Source organism: Neolamprologus brichardi, chromosome 9, assembly GCF_056152115.1.
Source record: "Neolamprologus brichardi isolate AB-2024 chromosome 9, ASM5615211v1, whole genome shotgun sequence".
In the NCBI taxonomy this organism is placed as follows: domain Eukaryota; kingdom Metazoa; phylum Chordata; class Actinopteri; order Cichliformes; family Cichlidae; genus Neolamprologus; species Neolamprologus brichardi.
Genome location: NC_142112.1, coordinates 40,504,994 through 40,532,834, shown reverse-complemented (window position 1 = coordinate 40,532,834; position 27,841 = coordinate 40,504,994). Strand labels below are relative to the sequence as shown.

The 27,841-nt window shown below is 42.5% G+C and overlaps 1 protein-coding gene across 1 annotated transcript; it reads right to left on the bottom strand.

Annotated features, from left to right (window-relative positions):
* Positions 1-14,681: 14,681 nt before the first annotated feature.
* Positions 14,682-27,480, bottom strand: LOC148101675 (uncharacterized). Its single transcript, XM_087846724.1, has 4 exons — positions 27,455-27,480; positions 18,035-18,326; positions 14,966-15,083; positions 14,682-14,886 (listed from the first exon to the last, which is right to left on the bottom strand). The coding sequence occupies exons 2-4, from the start codon at positions 18,306-18,308 to the stop codon at positions 14,709-14,711; spliced, it is 570 nt and encodes a 189-aa protein (XP_087702850.1). The 5' UTR covers positions 18,309-18,326; positions 27,455-27,480; the 3' UTR covers positions 14,682-14,708.
* Between the last annotated feature and the right edge of the window lie 361 nt (positions 27,481-27,841).

Below are 27,841 nucleotides of genomic sequence, written 5' to 3'. Positions count from 1 at the left end.
TTCAATCTTATAAACAGGACATTTGCACAATGACTGAAACCAGCCCACTGAAGGAACAATGGGCTGGGAGGTCAGTTCTTTAATCTTAATTATGCAAATTCTCATGAACATTGATCATTGGAAGCAGAGCAACTACGGACGAAAGTGTCGGCCTGTCTCAGCAATACAAATCCTCCACCATCCAACATCACCATGGAGGAGAGGAAGGCACTCACATCACTTAGTGATGACAACAACATTATCATCCTTCCGGCAGACAAGGGTCGGTGCACAGTATTGCTAAACCAGAAAGACTATCATGAGAAGATTTTGTCACTACTCAGTGATGAAAACACTTATGAGCCCCTGAAACGAGACCCAGGAAGTGGCTACAGGAAGGATAGACTGTCTGAAGCAGTTAGAACAGGACAAGGCTGTTGACCGGACCTCATACCACAGGCTGTACCCAGGGGAGTCTACACCAAGTCTCTATGGTTTACTGAAAATAGATAAACAGGGAGCACCTTTAAGACCGATTGTCTGCATGATCAACTGTCACCTATAACATCTCCAAGTTTCTGGCTTCGATCCTCAACCTGCTGGTAGCTCTGAACACCACATCCAGAACATCCTGGATTTTGTTGAGAAGGTGAGAGATGTCATGATGGAGGCAGATGAAACCATGGTCTCGTACGACGTTACATCTCTCTTCACTTGCATCCCAGTCACAGAAGCGTTGGAGGTAGTTCGTAAGAGATTACAGGATGACCCCAACCTCAGCAACAGGACCACTCTCAGCATCCACCAAGTGTGTTTGAACTGTGTCTTCATTCCACCTACTTCACATACAAGGGTCAGTTCTACAGGCAGAAACATGGGTGTGTCATGGGCTCCCAGTTTCACCCAATTTGTACATGGAAGAAGTGGAAAAGAGGGCTTTGCTCTCCTACCCTGGAACACCACCAAGCCATTGGTTCAGGTATGTGGATGACACCTGGGTGAAAATCAAATCTCAGGACGTTCCACATTTCACAGATCACATTAACTCGGTGGACCGACACATCAGATTCACCAGGGAGGATATGAACAGTGGCAGGTTAGCCTTCTTAGACTGTGAGATCTCCATCAGTAATGGGGGACATCTAAAAGCTGACGTGTACCGTAAACCTACACATACGGATCAGTATCTAAGGTTTGACTCTCATCATCCACTGGAGCACAAACTGGGTGTTTGACGCTACAACACAGAGCGAACACCATCCCCACTGACACAGCAGCCAGGGAGGCAGAAGAACATCAAGAAGGTCCTGAGTCAATGTGGTTATCCCAGCTGGACTTTTGTCAAAGCTGGAAAGGCTCCTAAAGAAAGCTCCAGCTGATCCAGGAGAGAAGAACAACCGCTGCCCAAGAGAAAACCTGTAGTGATCCCGTACGTGTCAGGAGTATCGGAGCAGCTGAGACACATTTTTCTAAACACCGCGTCTCTGTGGCTTTTAAACCCCAAAACACGCTGCGCCAAAAACTGGTCCACCCCAAGGATCAGGATCAGACACAAACAGAGTAACATAGTGTAGCTGTTAAGTGCAGGAGGATTGTCAGGATTTATACATCGAGGAAACCAAACAACCTCTGGCTACAACACAGAAGAGCCTCCTCGTCAGGCCAGGACTCTGCAGTCTGTTCACACCTACAGGCCAGTGGACACTCTTTCAATGATGAGGATGTAACATCCTGGACAGGGAGGAACGCTGGTTTGAGGGCGGAGTCAAGGAGGCCATTTACGTGAAAATGGAAAGACCATCTCTGAATGGAGGAGGGGCCTAAGGGAACATCTGTCACCATCTTACATGCTGTGATTGCAGCCATTCCCCAACTCTGTGAATGGTACTCATGGTTATTGATCAGTGGTTATTGATCAGTGGTCATGAGAATTTGCATAATTAAGATTAAGGAACTGACCTCCAGCCCATTGTTCCTTCAGTGCTGCTGGTTTCAGTCATTATGCAAATGTCCTGTTTATAAGATTGAAACCTGCAGTCAGCTGAGACTGAAGAAGTCACCTGATGATGACGAAACGTTTCTCCCACAAAACGCTACGTCCAGATGAACAGAATCAACTTTTGGAGAGTTATTTACCTGGATGATTGAGCATCAAGACTTGAAAAAGTCGTGTTTTTCCTTCCAGGAACCACATGGCTTCACTTTTAAAGGTGAAGTGTGAAAGAAATGGACATATTTGAAGTCCAACACCTTTTTCCAGTCACATTATTAAAGCAGACAAACTACAAGCTCATTTTCATTCCAACAAGTCATCTTCTGACCTGGACTAACAACACTGGTCTCTATGTGCAGCTGGCTGTGAGACCAGTGCTCAGGGAGCGTCTACAAAGTGCAACACTGAAAGAACATCACACACTCATTTGCTTCCATCACACAAACATCTACTGTCATTATTGTCACCAAACTCTGTGGATCCTTTATTGCAAATTCAAATGGGATCAAATGGTCAGACAAAAGAGGGTTATGAGGAAATATGATGAAATGTTGTGTATTAGCAGCAAGTTATTGAATCATTTTCCTCAGAAACAAACAAAATGATTGACAAACATGTTTTTACAAACTCAGTGTTGGACTTGGATCAGCAGGATAAGCTGATGTTTAAAGGCATTTGAGTCTCGCTGTATGAGAGTCCAGTTATTACTCAATATTTATGGATGATGTTCTTTCAGTGTTGCACTTTGTAGACGCTCCCTGAGCCTCACAGCCAGCTGCACATGGACCAGCTGACATTACCCAGCATTAGAGGCGGCTGTAAAAAATTCATGTTCCCATTTAAATGGTTTTAATTTGAATAAAACGATGTTGATTCATTCAATCCTGAATCGATGTTTAATATAAATGTATTTTGCCAGAATCTCAGCTTAAAGCTCACAAACTATTTCAACAAGCACTGTGCTGCCCTCACGACACGTGACCATGTGAAGCTCGACACCCAGCGAACAAAATAGACGAGATCTCCACACAAGGCTTGCTTTTCTTGATTTTAATGAGGATCTTTTTAAGCCTTTCCTCTCTCAAGGCTTCTCCTTGCTATTTCTTATTTGTAACTGAAATATACAGAAAGTGAAAATAAATTGCTAGCTACTACACATCTTAATGACAAACTTAATGATTAGCCTAGCTTAACACGTGCGTTACATTAGCATCGCAGTTCACTCCAGGTAAACACATATAAAAGTTGTTTCTGAACACATTAATACTCACAAAGACGAACGTTTCCCAAGGTACAAGCGTGTAGGGCACTCTTAGCGTGTACATGAACTCGTTCACTCTGACGTATTTTCTCCGTTAATGCTGTGAAAAGTGCTTCGGAAGTATTAACAAAGATATGCGAATGATCAGAGCGCTCACTCGCTCCCATTTCTGCACATACAATACAAAGATCGCTTGTGGTAACGAGGTCTCACTCTGATTAAAATTCGAACCCAGACATTGTAGCTGTTTTTAGCATGAATTACTTATAATATTTCTTAACTTTGAACTTATTTATCACTTTGCTTATGTAACTTAATCAGACTATGCACTAACTACTGACTTTTGACCAAAAGCCATAACAAGCAGCAAACAGCTAAAACAGTAAATGAGAGCAGCTAAACACACAAAGATGGAAACACAGAGCGTGGATCGTTCACTCGACGGCACGTACACGGACACGCCGTCGGGGCTGAAAGTGGACAGCTCACAGATCCTGAAGCTGCAGGTTTCATCTGTCTCCAACCAAAACTGAGTGAAGCAGCAGCAAAAGAAGATCCAAACTCTGCTTCACGTTTGATAAATATGCTCATGAATTCTCTCTGACTTTGGCTGTTCCTGCCTGCACAGCTCTCTCTCTCTCAGTGTACTCCAAGAACAGCTTCAAACATCTGTTTCTGCATCATTCACTGTTTATTAGCCACCAGTCTGCTGTTGTGTTCAGTGCTGTCGGCCTCTGACAGTAAAGCCTCATTTCTGCTGTTCCATGGAAACTTTTTAAAATGATGACAGATTACAAACTCTCAGCTGTGTCTGTAATCAAACCTCTGTAACTTTGCTTCACTTCAGCAGCATCAGCTCATGTTCACATGTTGATTCATGGTTTGCTTCAGTATTTGATCGACTGCAGAAGATTTTGAAGGTTATCTGCTATAAAAAGCCAGAAGAGGAAAATCTGCTTCATGTGTTTCTGTTTGATCCTCAGTGACTTTGACACAAAGGCCTCTGCTGTGATGATCACACCTCTGATCAAGTCTCACAGTGTCACAACTGATCAATGATCAGAGTTAGAATATTTCTGACTGTCTGCTGTGTGCCGTGACCTTTGACCTGCTAAAGACAGTCAGCTGTGGATTATTCATTGTTGTGTCTGATACTTAGAACTGTGAGGAAGAAGCTACACAGTTAATCAGGGTCCCCTCTCTCTGAATCAGGAAAGGTGGGCAGGCCGCGTGTGGGCCGCGGGCCATACGTTGAGTCTCACTGTTTGAAATGTGAACATTGTTCTGCTGCAGTCAATGGACTAAACCAGAGAAGAAGAAAACAGACTTTACCATGAAGATCCTCAGTGTGGATCAGTATAATATCAGCCTGATGTCTGCAGTTTAGTGTCAGCACAACTTTCACATCATATTCATCTCAGCACAACTAAAACATGCTGACTGACCTCAGAGTTTCAAGTTTACATCCTGGACTCTCCAGGAAACCACACAGATGCTTCACTCCTGGATCATCCAGGTTGTTCCAGCTCAGGTCCAGATGTCTCAGATGGGAGGGGTTGGACTTCAGTGCTGCTGCCAGATAATCACAGCTGATCTCTGACAAATAACAGCTCTCCAATCTGTATAAAGAATGAAAGATGTAAGTTTATTAGACAAAGTGCTTGAAATCATTCAGTGTTTCATCATCTGTTCAGAGCTGAAGAAGGTTCAGAATGTAGAAGTTTAGAAAATGGAAACTCCAAACAGCTGAAGCCAACAGGAAGCAGCTTCCAACAAACACAACAAGAGAAAAAACTCTGAATGTTTCACATTAAAGTCGTACATTTCTCATAAAAACAGGAAAAGACTTGAAAAAGTCGTGTTTTTCCTTCCAGGAACCACATGGCTTCACTTTTAAAGGTGAAGTGTGAAAGAAATGGACATATTTGAAGTCCAACACCTTTTTCCAGTCACATTATTAAAGCAGACAAACTACAAGCTCATTTTCATTCCAACAAGTCATCTTCTGACCTGGACTAACAACACTGGTCTCTATGTGCAGCTGGCTCTGAGGCTCAGGGAGCATCTACAAAGTGCAACACTGAAAGAACATCACACACTCATTTGCTTCCAGCACACAAACATCTACTGTCATTATTGTCACCAAACTCTGTGGATCCTTTATTGCAAATTCAAATGGGATCAAATGGTCAGACAAAAGAGGGTTATGAGGAAATATGATGAAATGTTGTGTATTAGCAGCAAGTTATTGAATCATTTTCCTCAGAAACCAAACAAAATGATTGACAAACATGTTTTTACAAACTCAGTGTTGGACTTGGATCAGCAGGATAAGCTGATGTTTAAAGGCATTTGAGTCTCGCTGTATGAGAGTCCAGTTATTACTCAATATTTATGGATGATGTTCTTTCAGTGTTGCACTTTGTACACGCTCCCTGAGCCTCACAGCCAGCTGCACATGGACCAGCTGACATTACCCAGCATTAGAGGCGGCTGTAAAAAATTCATGTTCCCATTTAAATGTTTTAATTTGAATAAAACGATGTTGATTCATTCAATCCTGAATCAATGTTTAATATAAATGTATTTTGCCAGAATCTCAGCTTAAAGCTCACCAACTATTTCAACAAGCAGCAAACAGCTAAAACAGTAAATGAGAGCAGCTAAACACACAAAGATGGAAACACAGAGCGTGGATCGTTCACTCGACGGCACGTACACGGACACGCCGTCGGGGCTGAAAGTGGACAGCTCACAGATCCTGAAGCTGCAGGTTTCATCTGTCTCCAACCAAAACTGAGTGAAGCAGCAGCAAAAGAAGATCCAAACTCTGCTTCACGTTTGATAAATATGCTCATGAATTCTCTCTGACTTTGGCTGTTCCTGCCTGCACAGCTCTCTCTCTCTCAGTGTACTCCAAGAACAGCTTCAAACATCTGTTTCTGCATCATTCACTGTTTATTAGCCACCAGTCTGCTGTTGTGTTCAGTGCTGTCGGCCTCTGACAGTAAAGCCTCATTTCTGCTGTTCCATGGAAACTTTTTAAAATGATGACAAATTGGAAAACTCTCAGCTGTGTCTGTAATCAAAGCAGAGATGGAACGATGCCACTTTTTATGTCCGATATCGATATGAATCCAATATAGTCGATTTTATAATCAAACGTTTTTTAATATCTTGCTGCATTTTGTATAAGTTCATACTCAAGTTTAAAAATCTAAACAGTAAAGCTGTTCTGTTATACCTGTGTGCAAAAACACACTGCAGCCAAAACATTAGACAATACTGATCTTTGTATTTAAACTTTTGCAGTTATTTATTTGTAAAAATGTTTGGAAACATGTATGATTTTCGTTCCACTTCTCACGTGTTCACCACTTTGTGTTGGTCTTTCACCTGGAATTCCAATAACATTGATTCATGTTTGTGGCTGTAATGTGACAAAATGTGGGAAAGTTCAAGGGGGCCGAATACTTTTGCAACCACTGTAAAGGTTTATTTTGTCTAATCTAATCTAATAACTTTAATCTCAGCCAAACCGATTTACTCAGGAACAAATAAAACACTGAAAAAAAGCCAAACAATAACATTTTTAGGTTGTCTAAGTCACTTATATATTACGTTTAACCTGAGTAACGAAAAACCGAGGTGATCTGAACATGATGTGCCGGCAGTTTGCTGTTCTCGGCGGCTTCAGTGACCCTCGAGCTCCCAGCTTGCTATCGAGCTGGTGGGTAACAGACGTCTCCGAAAACGTCGAAGCACTTTTGCAAATATGCGATATCTTGATAAACTGAGCAGATATTTAAAGTTTACACAGCTACTTTCTCGACTGAAAATATGTTAAAAGTTTATTTTGTGACCCAGAAAGAGTAATAAGAGTAATATTAAAAACTTAGTAGCGGCCGCCATTGCCGGAAACTGGAATTGGCTGGGCCACGCTATGAATTCTGGGATATGGTAGGACACGAAGGACACACCCGACCCATCCTTCAAATTCGGGGAAAATGAGGACTGAGGGCTGCATTCGGAGGAGTCTATGAATTTGGACAGCCTTCATCGTGTCGCTGTGACGTAATCGGTCTACAAATGCGTCCTCAGGAGGATGCAGTCCATGAATTTGGGCAGCCCCTATGTTTACTACTGCATAGACACATTGAATTTCCAACACAAGGAAACAACATTTTGGAAATGTTTTCACCACCCAGAGAGGAGATTACAAAGCCCCCCATCCACCCACTTTGGTGCCTCTGATCACATCACTGTTATGCTAATGCCAGCATACAGGCCCCTGGTCAAAGTCACTAAACCAGTTCGTCAGCAGGTACGTGTGTGGCCAGAAGGACCTGCAATACTGCTTTTCCACCACAGACTGGGAGATCCTTAAACAGGCCGCCACACATGAGTGAAATTTTCTCTCGCTTTGAGACACAGAACGACACCCCAGCACAGGAGACTCCACCCCCACCCCCCAACGATCGGGTGGTGACACTATCCCCAGACAGTGTGTGGAGATCCCTTGCCAGGATCAACACACGCAAAGCCCCAGGTCCTGACAACATGCTTGTCAGGACCTGCTGCCATCAGGGAGGAGACTGAAGAGCCTCCGGGCCAGAACCAGGAGACTGAGAGACAGCTTCATCCAGGCTGTCAGGATGCTGAATTCACTCCCTGCTCTCACACACCAACTCCAGACCTGCATTCATCTTTTCCCTCTGAAGCACCCAAACATACAAACCCTGAGCCACCACCATTTCACTGACTGTCCCACTCCACCATTTGACCCTTAGAACTGAAGAAGCTTCTCTGATGAGAGGTGAAACATCTTCAAGGAAACTTAAAGAAGTCCAGACGCTTTTCTTTCCAAGCTCCTTAGACTACAGTGACCTGGATGTCTGAGAACCTTCACAGACTGATTTTACAAGAACAACTTGTGTGAAAAAATCCCTAGCAGTGCCTCTGTCACACACACAAATCACTACAGTTACAAATTTAATAACTTAAAAAAACCCTCAGAAAAACAGAACTGAGCAAAACAAACAAACAAACAAACAAACAAACCAGAGACCTGGGGTCTGTTCTTCGTACCTCGCTAAGTAAGTTAGCTGGATTTGATTGTTGATGATTTCGCGTGATCTTTTTTTTTTTTTTTTTGCCTGTCCCATTTGGTTCTTTAGCCGTCAGAATTGTTGTCTGAAGACCAACAAGGATACCCAATGGATTTATTTTGCCAAATGGATCATCATGGCATTGCCGTATTGGTCCATTTGATCGACCTTTGTTTTTATTATTTATTTTATTTGATTTTCAGTTGTTACAGACGGGACAGACATGAGTGAGGGATAGGAAAGGGAGAAAGAAAGAGGAAGGAAACGAAAAACAGAAGGGGAAAGGGACAGTGAGAAAGGGGGGGAAAAAAAAATATCTCCGGGATCACCTGTTGAGAGAAAAAGAAAAGAAAACAAGCAAAAAAAACCCAAAGCAACATACTAAACACAACACCATCACATTAATCTAGCTAAGTGTAAACAGCAGTAAATACTAAATATTGAATGTTGTTGTGCAGCACGCAGGACAGACAGCGCACAATGTGCTTTGAAGTAGCAGCCAAGGAAGGTGTGATTTAAGTCTACGAACAGTGAACACCTGTGTGCACACCTGTGTGGATCGGCGCCTTTGTATTCAAATGGTTTCCCCATGTAATGGTCTGCAAGAGGATGTAGAGAGCCATAGCCCCGCCCCCAGGGCATGAAGCAGGCATGGAGGAGATCCAGGCTCCAGACATCCAGAGGCCCCAGAGTGCGAGAGCCCAAGGAGGACCACCGGAGGGGCATCCGTGCCACCTTCATGGGAAGGGCTGAGGATCCCCAGACGAGGGGTCACCCAGTAGCCACCGGGCAGAAGCTAGAGGGGGCTGCACCGGCGTGCCCGCCGGCTCTGCCGGCAGCCAGCTGTGCCAGAGTGAACCAAGCCGCAGGCACAGAGGCCCGAGGGCCCTCCGCGCCCCGGAAGAGGCCTGACCGAGCAGCAGGCGCCAGGCCCCGCCAAGTAGCCACCGGGAGTGAGCTGGCACATACCTGAGCGCCCAGCCCCGGACACCAAGAACCACCAACGCACCGACCCCTGTGGGCATCAGTCACCGGCAGGGAGTGTGGTGAGGGGAGATAGGCCTCCACACTATGGAGGGCCTTGGAGTTCCCAGAGAGGTGGAGTCTAAGACCCGACCTGACATATAGACACAGACAAACAGGCACACACAGACATGCATTCCCACCCTCATGCACACATATACAAACACTCAGCACTCACCCAACGTAGGAATAAACGTAAATGGACATGTACACACAATCACACTCCCCAAACATACTCTATCCCCCGGGTCCAGGTATCCTCGCCCCCAGAGATGGAAACGGCACCCAGACCCAAGAGATGTTACCCTTCCCTCCGGGGTGGAGGCTAGCAAACCGCCCCAGGCTCCGCAGCAGCAGGGAGGCCAATCGGACAGCCAGCATCTCTTCCCAGCCCCCCCGCCCCGATGGCTAGTAGAGAACGGGGGTGTGTTAAGACCCCATACCTCCCTCCTCCCGCTCAAGTGTAGTGTTGCTGCGTGTTGCTCTAAAGTGCATTTAAAACAAGGGAGAGCATGGTGCTGCTGCCAGAGAGCAGCAGGTGTTAGCACGGCCCCTCCCGAGAACCCTCAATGTCCACATGGATTTAAAATTGAGAGGTGGGCACCGGCGCCAGAGGTAGGTTTGAATACACAGACCGTCTACTGGACGCCGTTAACGTGCCCACCCTCAAGGCCCTAATATTTTTTATTTATTATATATATATATATATATATATATATATATATATATATATATATATATATATATATATATATATATATATATATATATATATATATATATATATATATATATATATATATATATATATATATATATATATATATATATATATATGTGTGTGTTATGAGAGTGTAAGTAATGTGGATGTCTAAGTTGTGAGATAAAATTGAGGCACAGGTGGCCAGAAGAGGACAGAGGGGGGGGGGGGGGGGGGGGGGGAATGTCTCCCCTGCACCCTGGTGACACACCCGCACCCCAAAGCCCTACCTGTGTGGGTGGGTGTGGTGGAGCGGGAAGAGGGAGGCAGCCGGGGATGGGGAGGAAAAGAAGGGAGGGGAGGGTGTCCCTCCCTAGGGCCAGCTCCCCCGCTGACCCCAATAGGCACCCCCGTCCTCTGGTATCCACCAAGGCAAGGGAGCCCAGGCCCATCCAGACCGGGGCCTACGGCAGCAGCACCGTCAAGCCCCACAGGACCCGGGGCAGCCCACCCCACCCCACCGCAGAGGAAACTGTACCCACCCCAACATTCAATCATCTCCCAGACTACACAAGACACAGACACCCAGGTTAAGTTTATTCTCCACCTCTCCTATGTCTCTCCCCCATTTCGCGTGATCTTGGATCGTTCGGTTCTCCGAAGCTCATCCGGGACTTGCTGTCATAGCAACAGATCCGTAAGCGTAAACCTGCTTGGGAGCAGGCTTACTTTATGTAAACAGGCTTAGATCGCGGCCACTCAGGTATGTCCGCTTCATTTATACGAAAGCAACAGCGATATTTTTCCACTGTTTTTCCATAAATAAATATTATCAATGTAACTAAAGATAATGCAGTATTTGATTCTTTTATTGATTTCATACAGATACATACAGGTCATTTCCTAAAAAAAGGGAAATGTACTATTAATCATTCTATTTCATGTATTTGATCATTTCAGATGTAATTCATATTTTAGAGTAGTAATAGTAAATTACTTCGTGTAATCAAGATGAGAGACCACGGCTATAAAAGCGAAGGTGGATTTGGGAAGTCTGTCGCAGCCATGTCCTGTCCGTTTGTACGCGAGCAACCCATTGCAGAAGGTGCAAGATTGATAAGGAGAGTTTTCAGAATTCAGCGTATATTGCGGGATAGACAGGATCCTTTAGCTCAGCGCGACAGTGTGCTCATAGAGAGATATCGATTTTCCCGTGAGGGTATTATTTACTTAACCAACTTGTTGGATCCCTATGTTAAGAGTTCCACTCACCGTAGTCGGGCATTAACAACTGCACAAACTGTGTGCATTGCCTTGCGTTTCTTTGCGAGTGGCACGTTTCTGTACGCTGTTGGAGACGCAGAGAACATTGGCAAAAGTGCTGTCTGCCGTTCCAGTCGCAAAGTATACCTGGCACTCAAGCATTTCCTGGGTGTGTTTGTGGTTTTTCCAAGCCACTTAAGACCACAGGTTGTCAAACAGGGCTTTTTTTCCTATTGCAGGTACATTAAATTCGATAATGAATGTGATGCAATCATGACCTATGTCTGTAACTATAGCTCGATTGTCCGCAGGCTTCCCTAATGTGATTGGTACCATAGACTGCACACACATTGCGATCAAGGCCCCCCCAGGCCCCAATGAAGGGGATTTTGTCAATCGAAAGGGGGTTCACAGTATAAATGTGCAGGTGAGTGATACTAATATTTTAGATGGTAATATATAATGAAAAGGAGTGTGTTCACATATAATGAAATCTCTTAGATGGTGTGTGACTCTATGTGCCATATCACAAATGTGGAAGCTAAATGGCCCGGATCAGTGCATGACTCAACAATTTTCAGAGAGTCAGGGTTATGCACATTATTTGAGCGTGGTAAGAAAAAGAGACTTATTTTGATATTTCATACTTATTTTGGGCCTAACATAACAGCATTTCTCCATTACACAGGGGCCTATGATGGGATTCTCCTTGGAGACAGGGGTTATGCATGCAGGCAGTACTTCATGACACCGTTCCCTGACCCCAACCCTGGGCCACAAACCCGCTACAATGCAGCTCTAGCCAGGACAAGGGCACGCATTGAAATGACCTTTGGGCAAATAAAGGGAAGATTTCAGTGTCTGAAAAGTCTGAAAGTTGCACCTGACAGGGCATGTGACATTATTGTTGCATGTGCTGTACTGCACAACATTGCCACCATCAGAAAGGAGAGGACTCCTGTGGTGGAGGTGCAGCCTGATGATGACCTCCAGCCAGTGCACTTGGACCAACCTAGTGGCAGAGCTGCACGGGACAGAATTGTGCAACACAATTTCGAATATTAAAAACATGACAAAACATAATAATATAATATAATATGATATAATATAATATAAGATGATATAATATAATAAATTACTTACGAGTTTAATTTGTCAGCAACTTTCTGCCAGCCCTCTCTCCTTGCTTTTGCAGCCTTTGCAGTGTTCCCTTGCGTTTTAATTAAACTCTGAAACTCCTGAAATCCCTCAATCAAGACTTCTTGCTCTGCTGCCGAAAAATACTGAGCGCGCTCCTTTGACATTTGCGCCGACCAATCAAAGGGTTGCCAATCAATGTTTCTACTATCGATGCGTAGCCCCTTTTAAGCCACCCAGTGATCTCACATTACTTCATCCAGCTGTACTAATCGTCAACAACAGGTGTGTTCGGGGAACCGGAATAGCGAGCTCAAAGTTGGCGCGATGATTTGATCTTGGATGTGTCATTTGATCTTGGATGTAGTAAGCGAGGTACGAAGAACGGACCCCAGGTAAGAACATTGTTGAGGTTTAAATTTATAATCTTAAATGCTTATATGCTGATTATATTGCTTTATAAGAAAGGCCCAACTCTGAGTACACTCTGTGCCGACAGGACTGACAGGAAATTACATGCTTTTGCAGGCGAAAACTGAAACTAAGTAGAGTGTTTGATCGAAACTTAAAGTGTGTGTGACGTCTATATAAATGACTAGGCTTCCTGTTTTGTGCTTCAGACCTGGGGTTGTGTGTTGTGTGTTCAGGTCTCCATATCCGGATATTAGGGGTGCAACGATTCTCGTATCAATATTGAACCGTTCGATACAGTGTTTTCGGTTCGGTACGCATATGTATCAAACAATACAAAATTTTTAATTTTATCAACTTTTCTTCTGACGATGCTGTCTGTGTTGAGCTCTCAGTGGATCTGCGTTCGACTACTCTGCCTAGGCTGCACTGTCGAGCGCAGATCCATTGAGCTCAGTGCAAGCTAGCAAGACAGAAGTTAAGCTCGTTGCAACATGGCAAATTGAACCTCCCCTACCCTCATTCAGATCTGGCGTTTGGAACTATTTTGGTTTTCATGTGAAGTATGACCCTGAAGGTAAGCTATTTTGGACTAAAGTAAAACGGTTTGTCGGATGTGCCACACAATGCTCAATTACATGGATGGGAACTAGTGCGTTAGCGCAGTTAGCTTGTTAACGTGTTAACGCCGTCCAGCCCCACGCACGGGGCGATCCGCGGTAGCTCGTTAACGGAGATTTGCCGTGTTGTGGCGTTAACGTCATTTCAGATTAACGCTGACAGCACTAGTGAGAACACAACGAATATGACTGCACATTTACTCCGACATCATCCTCGTGCAAAGACAAGTGGAAGCAGACAAAAACAACAAGCACGCATGCTACAAACTTTAGCTGAGTCATTTAGACAGCCGTTAGCACATGATTCTCCTTATGGGGACCTGATATGTTTAATATGCTGCTGAGAATATAGCCCAGAAGAAGCGTATAGTATAGCTTTTATTTTGGAAAGAGACATTTCTCTGTAATAAACTCTCTTTTCCAAAGATGAGTGATTTCTCCATCAGATAGATTTATTTTTTATTACTTTGTTGTTTCAGCAACATTAAATTTAAAAACTGTACTTTTGAGTTAAAATATATATTTATAATTTTAATAAATGACAAATTAAAAAAGCATGAACATTTTTTTTTGTATCGAAAAATATCAAACTGTGACACCAAAGTATTGAACCAAACCAAACCGTGAATTTTGTGTATCGTTGCACCCCTACCGGATATGTAAAATAAATATCATTTTTTAAAGTAAAAAGACCACTTTTGAGCCGTGTCTTTTTGGCCTTAAACAATACCAAAAGAACCGGAATTTAATAACATTAAAACCAAACAATAAATGAGCAAAGTAGTGCATGATAAATCTAGATGACAAATACAAAGTGCAATATAGAAACACTGGGTAAAAAGAAGTGAACAATTAAAAAGGAGGATAAAAGATGTGAGCAGTAGTTAAACAGTAGAAATAAATATATAATAAACAAATAAAATTGGATAATAAATGAAAGCCAGGTCAGAAAGGTGAGTTTGGCTTTAAAAGCATGAAAACACACTGCTGTCTTCAGGAAGGCTGCTCCAGTAACAGAAAGTCATCTACATGTGGGTTTAGTTCTGACTTTAGGGACAAGTAAAAAAATAAAATAAAAACATCTGTCCAGACAACCTGACAGTCAAAAATATAAACTCAGGAGCTTCAAAGGAAAATTGTGCTGACTTTGAACGTCCGCATCAAGATAAACTTACAGATTTAAGAGTCAAAAAGTGTCAAAAAGTCTGTATCCTTACCTGAGAGTTTCAAGTTTACAGTCAGGACTCTTTAGTCCAACACACAGCAAATCCAATCCTGAATCCTGCAGCACGTTCGAGCTCAGGTCCAGCTCTCTCAGATGATTGGATGGGGAGCTGAGAATTTCAGACAAAGCTTCAAAGCTGCTTCTTGAGAGTTTACAATCTCTCAGCCTGAGGAAGAATAACAATGGAGACATGTTCTTTTCTTCATCTAGCATTATTAAACATATTTGTTCATAGATTCACTTACAGCACTTTCTTGGAGGCTTTGACCACTGGCAGCAGCTCCAAAAATGCCTTCTCTGAACCAGAGTATTTCTTCAGGTCGAACTCATCCAGATCTGATGACAGTTTGTCCCGTAATTCAGCTACAATGAAAAAGACACAAAGCTAGAGTTATTCTGTGTCTTTGCTGCACAGCTGCCTCTTCTTCTTTCATTCTCCCCCCTCCCTCTCCCGTTTCTACTTCAATCATGAAAACTGATCAATGATCAGCTGATCGGCTCTCTTGTTTGTTTATCGCCCACTTTGAGCCAGAAAGAGGAAACCAGCCAATGTCGCGTTAAACAACAGCAGCACGTTTAAGCTTGATCAGCTGTTGTTAGAATTTATTTAATATTAATTTCTAGTATCAGCTGATGTTTGCTGGAGCCACAGCTGTAAAGCTGCTGGTCATGATATCGGTTTGGTTATCTGGTGAGAGGGAAACATGAAGATGAAACCAGGAGATGTCCTTACTGAATCATCAGAGCTGAACAGCTGATGGGGAAACAGGTTTACCTTTTAGGTGACATGAATGAGTTGAAGTTATGAACTGTTTCTGAGAGACAGATAACACCAGGATCCTTTTTTTAAATGTAGCTGACAGCTGGTAACTGTGCAGGGGCGGATCTAGCAAAGTGTTGCCAGGGGGGCAGGTAGGGCATTAACAGGGAGAGGTGGGCACAAAGAAATACTTTTCTTTCTTATTCTCATTTAAAATGTCTAGCTTTTAAAAAATAATTATCTGAATCTTACAACAAACGATTGATAGATTGATGCATATATACCATCAAAACAGTGTACATCACTGTCACAACAGCGTTTGCTTTCCTTCAAAGGCTTTATGATTTTTCCTATAATGGTGGGCCAGTCTCTAGTCAAAATGCCCAGGCCGATTTTTTGTCCCAGTCCAGCCCTGTATGCAGCTCATCTGCAGTGTGGTGTCACCTACATCTTCATATTCAGAAGGCAGAATTTCAGAGTTCTGAGTACAATCAAAGCACCACGACTGCAGTTTTTGTGTTGGATGTAAAAGGCGCACATGACGCTGTGACGTAGGCTAGAATCATGGCAGCAGTCAATGATGGTCCAGGCGTGGGATTTCTCTCGTGGAAATATGCACATTATCTTTTCCTTTCTATTGGTAGGTGGCACAGTGCACTGTGGCAAGTAAGCAAGCTAGAAGACTGGCAAAGTTGTGGAAGCAACACATTAACAAGAGAATTCTGAGTAAAACCAAAGTTACTTTCCCTAGTAATTAGTTACTTTGAAAGTAACGAGTAACTTGAAGTAACTGAGTTACTTTTATAGAAGTAACTAGTAATGTAACTAAGTTACTATTTTAAAATAACTTACCCAACACTGGTTATAACTGAGGGCAGGTTTTATAGAGACACATTCGATTTAATTATGTTTATTTATACAGCACCAAATCAATACTAGCAACGTTTCACATATTACATAAACACCACTATGGAGCCAGTAATGAATAAATATGTAGAATAAATAAAAGAATTTAGTTGTTTTTTTTTTAATTCCTCCAAATAACAACAACAGTCACCCAAATGTGCTTTATATTGTAAGATAAAGAACCTACAATAACACAACAGACAAAACCCCAACTATCTTTTTGGGTCCTGAAAACTGAAGGCTCTGCCTCCCATTCTACTTTTAAATACTCTAGGAACAACAAGTAGGCCTGCAGAGCGAGAGGGAAGTGCTCTAATAGGGTGATATGGTACTACAAGGTCATTAAGATAAGATGGGGCCTGATTATTTAAGACCTTGTATGTGAGGAGCAGGATTTTGAATTCTGGATTTAACAGGAAGCCAAAACAGGAGAAATCTGCTATCTCTTTCTAGTCCCTGTCAGGACTCTTGCTGCAGCATTTTGGATTAGCTGAAGGCTTTTCAGTGAGTTTTTAGGACTTCCTGATAATAATGAATTACAGTCGTCCAGCCTGGAAGTAATAAATGCATGAACTAGTTTTTCAGCGTCACTCTGAGACAGGATATTTCTAACTTTAGAGATGTTGCACAAATGGAAGAAAGCAGTCTTACATATTTGTTTAATATTTGCGTTGAAGGACATGTCCTGGTCAAAAATGACTCCAAGGTTCCTCACAGTGTTACTGGAGGCCAAGGTAATGCCATCCAGAGTAAGAATCTGCTTAGATACCATATTTCTAAGCTTTTCAGGGCCGGGTACAATAACCTCAGTTTGATCTGAATTAAGAAGCAGAAAGTTAAAGACATAAAGACTTGGATGGCCACTAAGACATTCCTGCAGTTTAACTAATTGGTGTGTGTTATCTGGCTTCATGGACAGATAGAGCTGGGTGTCATCTGCATAGCAGTGTAAATGTAAGCTATGTCTTCTAATGATGCTGCCTAAGGGAAGCATGGTAACAGGAGCGTTGCCAGCAGGAGGATAATGAATAAATATGTAGAATAAATGAAAGAATTTCAAGGTTTTTTTCTCCCAGAAAGCTGCAGAAGAAAAAACGTGAGCTGAGATTTCAGTCAAATAAGGAGAACTGTGGCTTTCCTCCAACCTTTGACCAATCACCTTTGTGTCCTGTTTATCAACCATAATAAAAAGCATTTACTTTCTGGGCATTTTTTTGTTTGGGTCTCCAAACAGCAGAAAGAAATGGCAGCCATTTTTTTTTTAACTTTACCTTCAACTGGTAAATAGATTTAAGAAAAAGCACTTTGATCATATTTGTGACATGTCCCAAACTGTTGTTGTCGCCTCATTTATGTTGATAAAACAGCTCTAAAACCTGTCGGACAATAAAATCTGTAAAATGGGCAGAAAACCTGCTGCTGGTCCCATTTTAATCAAACCAACTCAAAGAGCAGATATTCATGTGTACACAGGAGGTTATTTGTGCAGATGCATAAAACAAACTGTTGGCTTTCTGCAGCCTCTCACTCCTGAAAGTGTTGGCAAGTGTTTTGGATTTATTATTTATATGGATGGTAATGGCACCTGTGTAATGTTAACTAATGTTTTTATTGTTTGTGTTTTTTGTTTAGTCATTCCCTGACTTACCTTTGGGTTCTGGGATGGTTTTATTTAAATTCTCCAACAGATCATTCCTGTTTATCCTCCCCAAAAGATTTTTAGTGACTTCAAAAGTGTTGATAGGGTAGGTCTCAAACATCAGATCCACTATGTCCGTGCTCTCTGCATTCTCCAGTTTACTCTCTGGGATTGCTGGTAAACCTTCTACAGACCCGGTCTTCAGATGCCACTTGAATTTTTCAAAGTCATCACGTTCCAAATCCTTCAAAGTCCCCAGAAGGATTTGTTTAGGTGTCGTCATCTTTTACCCTGTAAGGATCTGATAAACACAAAGACTGTAACAACAGCTGGAGAGGTAATTGTCTGATTTATCAGAATTTAACATGATTCTAACAGCAGTTCATCACTACCACCAATAAATTTCTAAGGCTCAGAATGCAACAAAATTGCACATAAAGAAGCACATAGAGAAGCATCCAAGTAACACTTTGCTACAAAACAAACGATATAAATAAAGAAAATATATAAACTAAATATATACACTACCCGTCAAACGTTTCAGAACAGCCCAATTTTTCCAGTGTTTTTGTCACGGTTTGCGAGCCGTGTGTAAATTATTAAAGGACCCTTTATGCAGGCAGCTCAGATGCAAGTGAGTTTATTCATCACATGGTGATACAAACAAAAATGGCGAAGGTGAGCATGGAAACTAAGCAAAAACCTAAACTGGGAAAACTAATAGAAACAAACCAGACATGGAAAGACAACCTGAGACGACGGCGGGAGATACGCAGACGAACCAGCAACTAACAGAGGCAAACACAAGGCTTAAATACACAGAGGGATAACGAGGGAATGAGACACAGAAGGAGGACACAGCTGGGAGTGACTGACAAGACGAGACAGAGGAAATGCAAACTAAACACACTGACATGAGACACGGACCTTCACAACAAAGCAGGAAATACATAGACTGAACTTAGAGGTACAACAAAACACAGAACCAAAACGTAAGAATAAACAAAGATACATCATGAAATCAAAGATTAACAATACAAAACAGAAAACACTGAGTCACAGACCCAGGATCGTGACAGTTTTATTGAAAATATCCTTTTTATTTCTCATTGCACTCTGAAATGAAAGCGTAGTACAAATAAGCAGTTGGAGTTAAAAAATAAATCCTGAAACACATTTATAGACCAAAGTTTATTCTAAACGTTTGACTGAACACACCCGTGGCTTCTGTCTACAATAGAAATCAAATATTCTCCCACATCTGTAGCAGATGTTCCCATAAATGTGGACCTTGTAATAATAATAATAACTTTATAAAGCGCTTTCAAACAAAGTGCTGTACAACTAAAGAGATAAATAAAATAAGAGCGATACAGGTAAAAGACACAATACAAGTTAAAAACAATAAAAATGTAAAAACTAAAAGCCACATAATTAAGACATGTAGGATTGGGTGAACAAATGTGTCTTCAGCTTAGTTTTAAAAACCTCCACAGAGCAGCCTGCCGAATATCTTGAGGGAGGTTGTTCCACAGAAACGGGGCATGAAAAGAAAAAGCTCTCCAATTGTCTTTGTTCTGGCTCTAGGAACCTTTAGAAGGCCAGAGTCCTGAGATCGGAGAGCACGAGATGGAACATAAAGATGTAAAAGGTCGGAGAGGTATGAAGGTGCCGATCCGTTTAAAGCCTTGTAGGTGAGCAGCAGGACCTTAAACTCTGCTCGAACCTGACAAGGTAGCCAGTGAAGAGATCTCAGAACAGGGTAACGTGCTTAAATTTCCCAGTTCTTGTTAAAATGCGAGCAGCTGCATTTTGCACCATCTGTAGACCTCTAAAACTTTTCTTTGGTAGCCCAGAAAGAAGAGCATTACAATAATCAATATGTGAAGACACAAAAGCATGGACAAGAACCTCTGCAGTGTCGCTTGACAAAACCTGTCTGATTTTGGCGATGTTCCTCTAATGATAAGGGGCGGTCTTTGTTATCTCTTTTACACGAGATTCAAAGGAGAGCACCATGTCGAACTACACGCCCAAGTTTTTTTTTACCTTGTTCCTGCAATTTATGACACTGTCATCAATTTTCAAGATGAAATTTTGGGACAAGTGCTGAAATTTGTGTGGCCCAATGACCATCAACTCTGTCTTATCAGTATTTAGGAGCAAGAAATTATCTGATAACCAGCCCTTAATTGCAGATAAACAACATTCTAGTTTAGAGACTTCAGCACAATTTCCAATGGTTAAAGGAACATAAAGCTGCAGGTCATCAGCGTAACAATGAAAGGTTACATTAAAAGAACGTAAAAGAACACCAAGAGGCAGCAGGTACATAGAAAACAGCAGTGGTCCAAGTACGAAGTCCTGAGGGACCCCATGCCTCACTGCACAGGTCTCTGAGAGATCATTTTTAAAACTAACAGTCTGAGACCTCGCAAGCAGGTCAGATCTCAGCCATGATAAAACATTTCCTGTAACTCCAATAAAATGTTCAAGCCTATCCAATAAAATGCAGTGATCCACAGTGTCAAACGCAGCACTTAGATCCAGCAGTAATAAAACTGAAGTGCGATCGTTGTCTGCATTTACCAGCAGATCATTTACCACTTTGACTAAAGCTGTTTCTGTGGAGTGATTGTCAATTAAGCATCATGAGGTGGAGGGTGGTTCCCTATTTTTTATTTATTTATTTTTTTTGCTGGGAGTTTTAGAGCCCTATTAGTGAGGTTGCTTACTCTTTAAAATACCAGAAAAGGGAGGATGGAGCAGGTTTAAGTTTATTAGATTGATAAAAAAGCAAGATATTAAAAAAACAGTTCTATTGATTAAAAAATACACTATATCGGATTCATATCGGTATCGGCAGATATCCAAATTTATGATATCGGTATCGGACATAAAAAAAAGTGGTATCGTGCCATCTCTACAGGGAAATAACCTTGAAGTCAGAGAACAGTTTATCAGCACCAACAGGCAAAGCAGCCGAGTAGTCTAATGAACAGCTTGAGGAGGGAGTAATCTGATTCCTACGTGTTGCAGCTCTGTCTCTGAAAAATGTAAGAAAGTCATGAGCCATCAGATTAGAACAGCAGAGAGTTGACTTACTCTCTGTAAGTTGCGACACTTGTTGAATAAGACTTTTGAGTTATGTTTATGGCTCATGATGAGATTTGAGATATAATTTGCTTTCGCTGTCGACATCGCTGATTGAAGAGAAGACAATGAGTCCTTCCAAGCCTGGAGAAATACTTCTAGTCGGGAAGATCTCCAGTGACGCTCGGCTTTTCTACAATTTCTTCTCAAGTTCAGGAGCTCCTCATTTAACCAGGGCATAGGGTTCCTTTTTTGGACATTTCAACTTCCTTACAGGAGCAACAGATTCCAGTAGTTCAACAAGTGTATTATTAAGATTCGCAGTCAAGGTGTCCACACATAACTCCTGGGTAAAAATAGGGTCCAACGCATCAGGTAGATGTAATTTAAAATGTCAAGAAGTCAGAAAATTCTGAAATAAACAAGTCATTATATTTAGGTGGACGATAGATGACTATAATTAGAACCACAGGACAGCCTAAAGTCAGGAGTTGAGACTCAAATGAGGACAAAACACCAGGACTTTGTATCTGTTTGCATTTAAAACAGTCTTTGATGATAGAGGCTACCCCACCCCCCTCCTAACCTGGGGGAGCTGAAGAAGCTGGCATCGAAGGGGCAAAGTTCCAGTAAGGAGCCACTTCACCAGCGCGCAGCCATGTCTCAGTTAGGAGCATGACATCCAGCTCATGAGCACCAAAGAAGTCCCAAAGAACATGAGTTTTATTTGATACAGATCTTGTGTTTAAGAGAGCTAATTTAACTGTCTGTCCATCCGTGGTAGCAGGCAGTATTTGTAGGTTCATATTTGCTCCACCTCCCCTCGTATCCCATCGGCATGGCGACCAATAAAGCAGCTTCGGGTGAGCGTGCTCCGATGACGTCAGGTAAACAGGAAGAAGGCAGCGCTGTTTGAGGCCTAAATAAAGCCCCAAACAGCCGGGGTCACCGATGGTAAGGACCATGTAGGTTGCTTTGCTTTCAGTCTTCTGTCCAGTTCAAACCAGCTCGATGGGGTTTCAGTCTGGAGACTGTGCTGGACACTATGTTTTCAAGCTCACCATCTTCTTCTTTCTTCCTGAGGCAGTTCTGGCACAGCTTGGACTGATGTTTGGGGTCATTATCGTGCTGTAGGATGAACCCCTGACTGTACTTTTGCCACCTCTGCTCTGCACTCACTGTGTTTACAGTGGCTTTCAAAAGTATTGGGCCCCTTGAACTTTCCCACATTTTGTCACATTACAGCCACAAACATGAATCAATGTTATTGGAATTCCAGGTGAAAGACCAACACAAAGTGGTGAACACGTGAGAAGTGGAACCAAAATCATACATGTTTCCAAACATTTTTACAAATAAATAACTGTAACGTGGGGTGTGCGTAGTTATTCAGCCCCTGAGTCAATACTTTGTAGAACCAGCTTTTGCTGCAGTTACAGCTGCCAGTCTTTTAGGGTCTGTCTCTACCAGCTTTGCACATCTACAGACTGAAATCCTTGTCTTTGTGTTTTCTCCTCTCTAAAGATTCTTAGGCCCCTCTGCAGCCCCTAATCTCCTCAGTGAGTTCAGCTGGTGCCGATGGGCCACACCGAGTCAGCTTTGGATAAAAGCATACCTGAGGCAGGCTTTCAGGAGGAGGCTCACTTGCCCCTGCCTTGGTAGTAACAGCTACTTTAGCCAACTTGCTATGTATTTAAGATAAAACCTCTTCTCACTGAAATTCTGGTTTTCGTCTCCTTGTTTCTGTTGTGGCTTTTGAGCCAGGTGGTGACAAGATGAAACTAAAGTGAAGCTCATTGGTTTTCTGCTTCTCAGTTTACGGATCTGTTTTTAATGGTTTGTCAGAGCACTATAGTTCTAAACAGTGCTACATAAAATGATATGATTATATATTTTTATTATTTGTCACAGTAGTGTGAAAACCAGGATGTCTGGCCTAACCACAAAGAGGAGGAGCTAAAATTCTTTAGAGTCACTTCAGTTGCTTCAGGAGCAGAAAACGATTCAAAGTTGATCCTGAGATACAGAAACATGAAGTACAGCAGAGTCTGTGGGTACCTGCAGAGCTGCATGCAGACCCTGAAATATCGACATGATCATCAGCAGCCCCTCTCTTATCCCTGTGCACCTTTATCTAAGCTCTGAACACCAGTCTGATCAAGAACCACACCCAGACCAGCTGAACAACACACACACACACACACACACACACACGTTTTTTTCCTCGTTCTTTCTTCCTCTCATCTACAGACCTGCTCCTCCTGTTTTGTTCCAAAAACTCACAAAACCACATTCCAAGAAGCGTCTGTGACAAAGATCAGCCTCTTACTGTCACGAGTGACGAGAGTGAACTTTATTTAGTGAGGAGGATGAAAAACAGAAACGGCGAGGCGAGAAGAAACTTAAACAACTAACAAAAACAAACCTAAAACCAAACCCAGAGAAGTAGGGAGACACGGAGACACAACGGAGGGCGATACGCAGACCATAACACACCAAATAACGCAGACGAACCAGCAACAGGCAGGAGAACACACAGGGCTTAAATGCACACAGCAGTAATCAGGGGATGGGAGACAGGAGGGGAACACACCTGGGAGAAATCACAACAGACGAGGCAGGGGAAACATAAACTGAACACACTCACATAAGACAAGGACCTTCAGAATAAAACAGGAAACTCACAGACACTGAGAACCAGACAACACACTGAACTGAACAGACTCACAAGCAGACACAGTGACACCATAGACAGACAGAGGGAACACAGAGAAGTGTGAGCAGGCAGGCACAGGACATTGGACCCAAGACGGATCCCTGAGGTACCCCACAAGGCACAACTGTTGATTCGGACATCATTTGATTCATACGAACAGTAAAAGATCTCTCAGATAAATATGACATAAACCCTTTTAAAACAACAGCAGTAATCCCAGAGACGTTCTTGAGCCTGTTTATCATGAGACTGATCTACACCCAGAAACAGGCTCATACGCTGGATCTTGTGCTGTCTTTAGGGTTACCGGTCCTAAACATGGAAACATGTGATGCTGTTTTTTCACTGTTGTGTTTGATATATTTTTATCTCACTGCCATTTTCCTCCTCTTATTCCAACACCCCATTGTTGTGTATTTAACCCATCTGCCACAGAACTATTTTCTAGTGCTTTTAAGGAGTTTAAGATCTCCCCTCGGCGATGGTGCTGAGCAGATGACATCGAATTTTTATGATAAATGCCAAACTGTCCTTGATGAGGTTGCTCCTTTTAAAACTGTGAAACCACTATCGGACCCGTGGATAAACGAGGCCGCTCGTTCAGCCGGACGAGAGAGCAGGAAGGCTGAACGTAAGTGGAAACAGATGCAGGTGTTTCTGATGCTGAGAGACTGTCTGTACAGGTATCAGGACACTGTCAACGCAGAGAAGTCAAAAGCCGTTTCTAATATTATTGAGAAATGCTCCAACAATCCTCAGCTTCTTTCTTCAATTATTTCTCCAGCTTCTCATATTAATAGTTATCAAAGATTCTACGTGAGTAAGGATATGAGGTCCCCAGACTGACCCTCTTTACTCCCACCACAACCTTCAAACAAAAGAAATGCACCAGAGGAGCTCTACACATGTGCCAAACAATTCCAAGCAAAGAAGAGAGAGACACACCCAGCCTCCGGCATACATGCCAACCCTCCTGATTTTTACAGGAGAACCCTGAATTTCAGTGCCCCTCCCAAAAATCTCCAGATTTTCCAGATCAGATTAAATAAAATTAGATCAGATTAAATAAAACTTTATTAATCCCCCAGGAGGGTTCCTCTGGGGTTTTCACACACCTGAATAAAATCAACAAGAAAAGCGATTAAACAGAAGTGTGAGATGGTCGAGAGTTTACGCCAGCGTCTGGTTATATTTCAGATAGCAAGGAGCCGATGGCAGAGTTTCACTCCACCGAGAGAGCTCATGACGTAATTCTGAAGGCTAGACCGACCAGTTTCACAGGCACTCACTTCCAGCTTACCCAGCCTTCAGAGGACCCGACCCACTTATAGACCGCAAAGGCCGGGTCCTCAGGTGGACCTCTGAATGTGGACACCCCCCTGTTTCCGGCCGGACAATAAGAGCGGTGACATTTAACTTGTTCTATCCAATAAATAAACCACAATTCATAGCGCGGCGGTGGGTGTGGATATTTTGTTCGGAAAAAAACAAAATATGTTTGAAGCGGAGCAGCCGAAGAGCAAACTTTTAAAAGTAAGTACTGAATATTGTGTCACTTATTTATGTGCGAATGTTTAATAATGAAGAACATTAAAACATGACTGTTGGCCACATGTCAGCAAAGTTATGTGACATTAGTGACGTTTGTACTAACTTGGTTTTAAAGCCTTTACTTTAACATATACGCCACCAGTAGTCGACCTTAATCTTACAGAGAATGTGATGATTTTATGGATAATTAAAGTCAGCATTGAGCCAATTTTACTAATGCCAACATATTAAACGAACAATATTTGTCTCTTATATATGATACATCTGTATACACACTGTCACAGATACTCGTCGATTTAAGGTGACAGGAAATATAAATAACTGGAACTTGAATCTTTGACACAGAGTTCAAACTCACTGCTGTAATATATCATAATAATCTGACAATATATATATAATATTGGCCATATTATATTTCCATTACCACAGTGAGATGACTTTAGTCTCATGAACAACATTAACTAATTATTATTTACTAACTAATCTTAAAAGACTGTTCAGTACAGAAATGAAGCCCAACAATCATGTTTTACAGTCCTGTGGTCTCAGCCTCAGATACTCAACTAATCACACAAAGCTCATGTAGAAACAAACAAAATATGTTCTCCTTCATTTCTGTCAAACAAAGCCGTATGAAACATTTCCAGCTGTTAGTATCATGGTTGCTAGGCAACCGGGGCAGCGCGACGGAGGCTAGACCGTCCCATTTCACAAGCCTCGCACTTCTGGCCTTAGCGGTCTTTGAGTACGCGGCCCTTGAGGATCGTTGAGGCTGCGCACTTTAAGGCTGCAGACCTTGAATTGTACGGAGCCCCTCTGATGACATGGTCCAAAAAATAAATGAATTGTGGCCACAAAATACTATTTCGTGCCCTCAAAATACGAAATAGGTATAACGTGCGCAAGAAATGCTAATTTGTGGGCACGAATTGGGTCTAACGTGGCAACAAATTACACATTTGTGGCAACAAAATAGACAACGTGCGCACATCATATTGATACAATTCCTGGACAGCTGCGTAGAGACATAAGCATAAGTAGGCTAAACCTGTACACCGTGGACAGAGACGGTATGATTGAGTTTGATTTTAGGCTGGGAATGAGCTACAAATGCATTTTGAAAAGCCTGCAATGCAAGGAACCATTTTCACATTTAAACAGGACACTGAGAGCCCAGTCGCTTTACAGACGTAAGTAGGACCTGGACGCCGGGATAGATGTTATTGTCACCCAACTGCAAGGGCCTGGGAAGGATCACGGTTATTGGTCAAGTGTCTCGTGCCCACAAATTAGCATTTCATGCCCACGAAGTAGTATTTTGTGGCCACAATTGATTTATTTTTTGGACCATGTCATCAGAGGGGCTCCGTAGAATTGGGATACAGCCCCTGAGATAGAAAGTGTGTGACTGTGAACTCAACTCTCTTTATCTCTCACACACACACTCACACACACACACACACACACACACACACACACACACACACACAAAAAAAAGCCTCAAAAATATCTTCAAACTCGTGGGGACGGGCATTTTGTGGGACTCTATTGGTCCCCATAAGTATAGTAGCATACCAACTCTTTGTCCTCACAAATATGTCTAAACAGGTACACACACACACACACAAACAGGTTTGTCAGGTTCCTCGGCTCGTTCTCTGCGTTCAGTCCATTGAAGGTGATTATTGAGCCAATCACAGCTACAGAGCTCACTGTGACTCTTCTTCTTCCCTCTACAGCATAGGTGTCAAACTCTGAAGCCATACCAGATTATTAGAGCTGGCCTGCTGGTATTATACAGCTAATATATATATTGTTTAGTATTAAGCTTTGCTTGTTCCATATTCAGTTTTTCAGCAAAACGTGTTTGAGTCCATAAGAAAAGATTCATTCTTAAATCTGGAGGAATAAATATATTTCAATAAATATTAATGTTAGCCCACGACTTTGTTCCAGTTTTGAATTTTGGCCCACTGTGTACTTGAGTTTGACACCCCTGCTCTACAGTCACACAAACACACTCAGAGACTCTGACAGCAACACTACAACAATGTGGTGTTAACACTCACCTGCCTCAGCTCCACCGTCCTCCTGCTGCTCTGAAGGAGGCTCAGCTGTTTCTCTTCCTTTTATCACCTGCTCGGGTGGCTCCTCCCCTCTGCAGTTACAGGAAATCAGGTGTGTGTGTCTCTTGTTGAGACTGGTTCTTCCTGCTCTCTAGCATCACATTGGGTGTTTCCAAATTCAGGGAGAGGACGCTTCGAATGCCACATTTGTAGGGAATTATATCACATGGACGCGATGAAGGCTGTTCAAATTTGAAGTCTTCCAAATGCGTCCTTCATTTCCCTGAATTTTACTCCGCTTCCTCCTAATATTTCACAATAAAAGCTGTGCTCAGTGTTTTTGTGAACATGTTGCTTGTGGTGTGAGGCCGAGCGTCCCAGCAGGAAGCG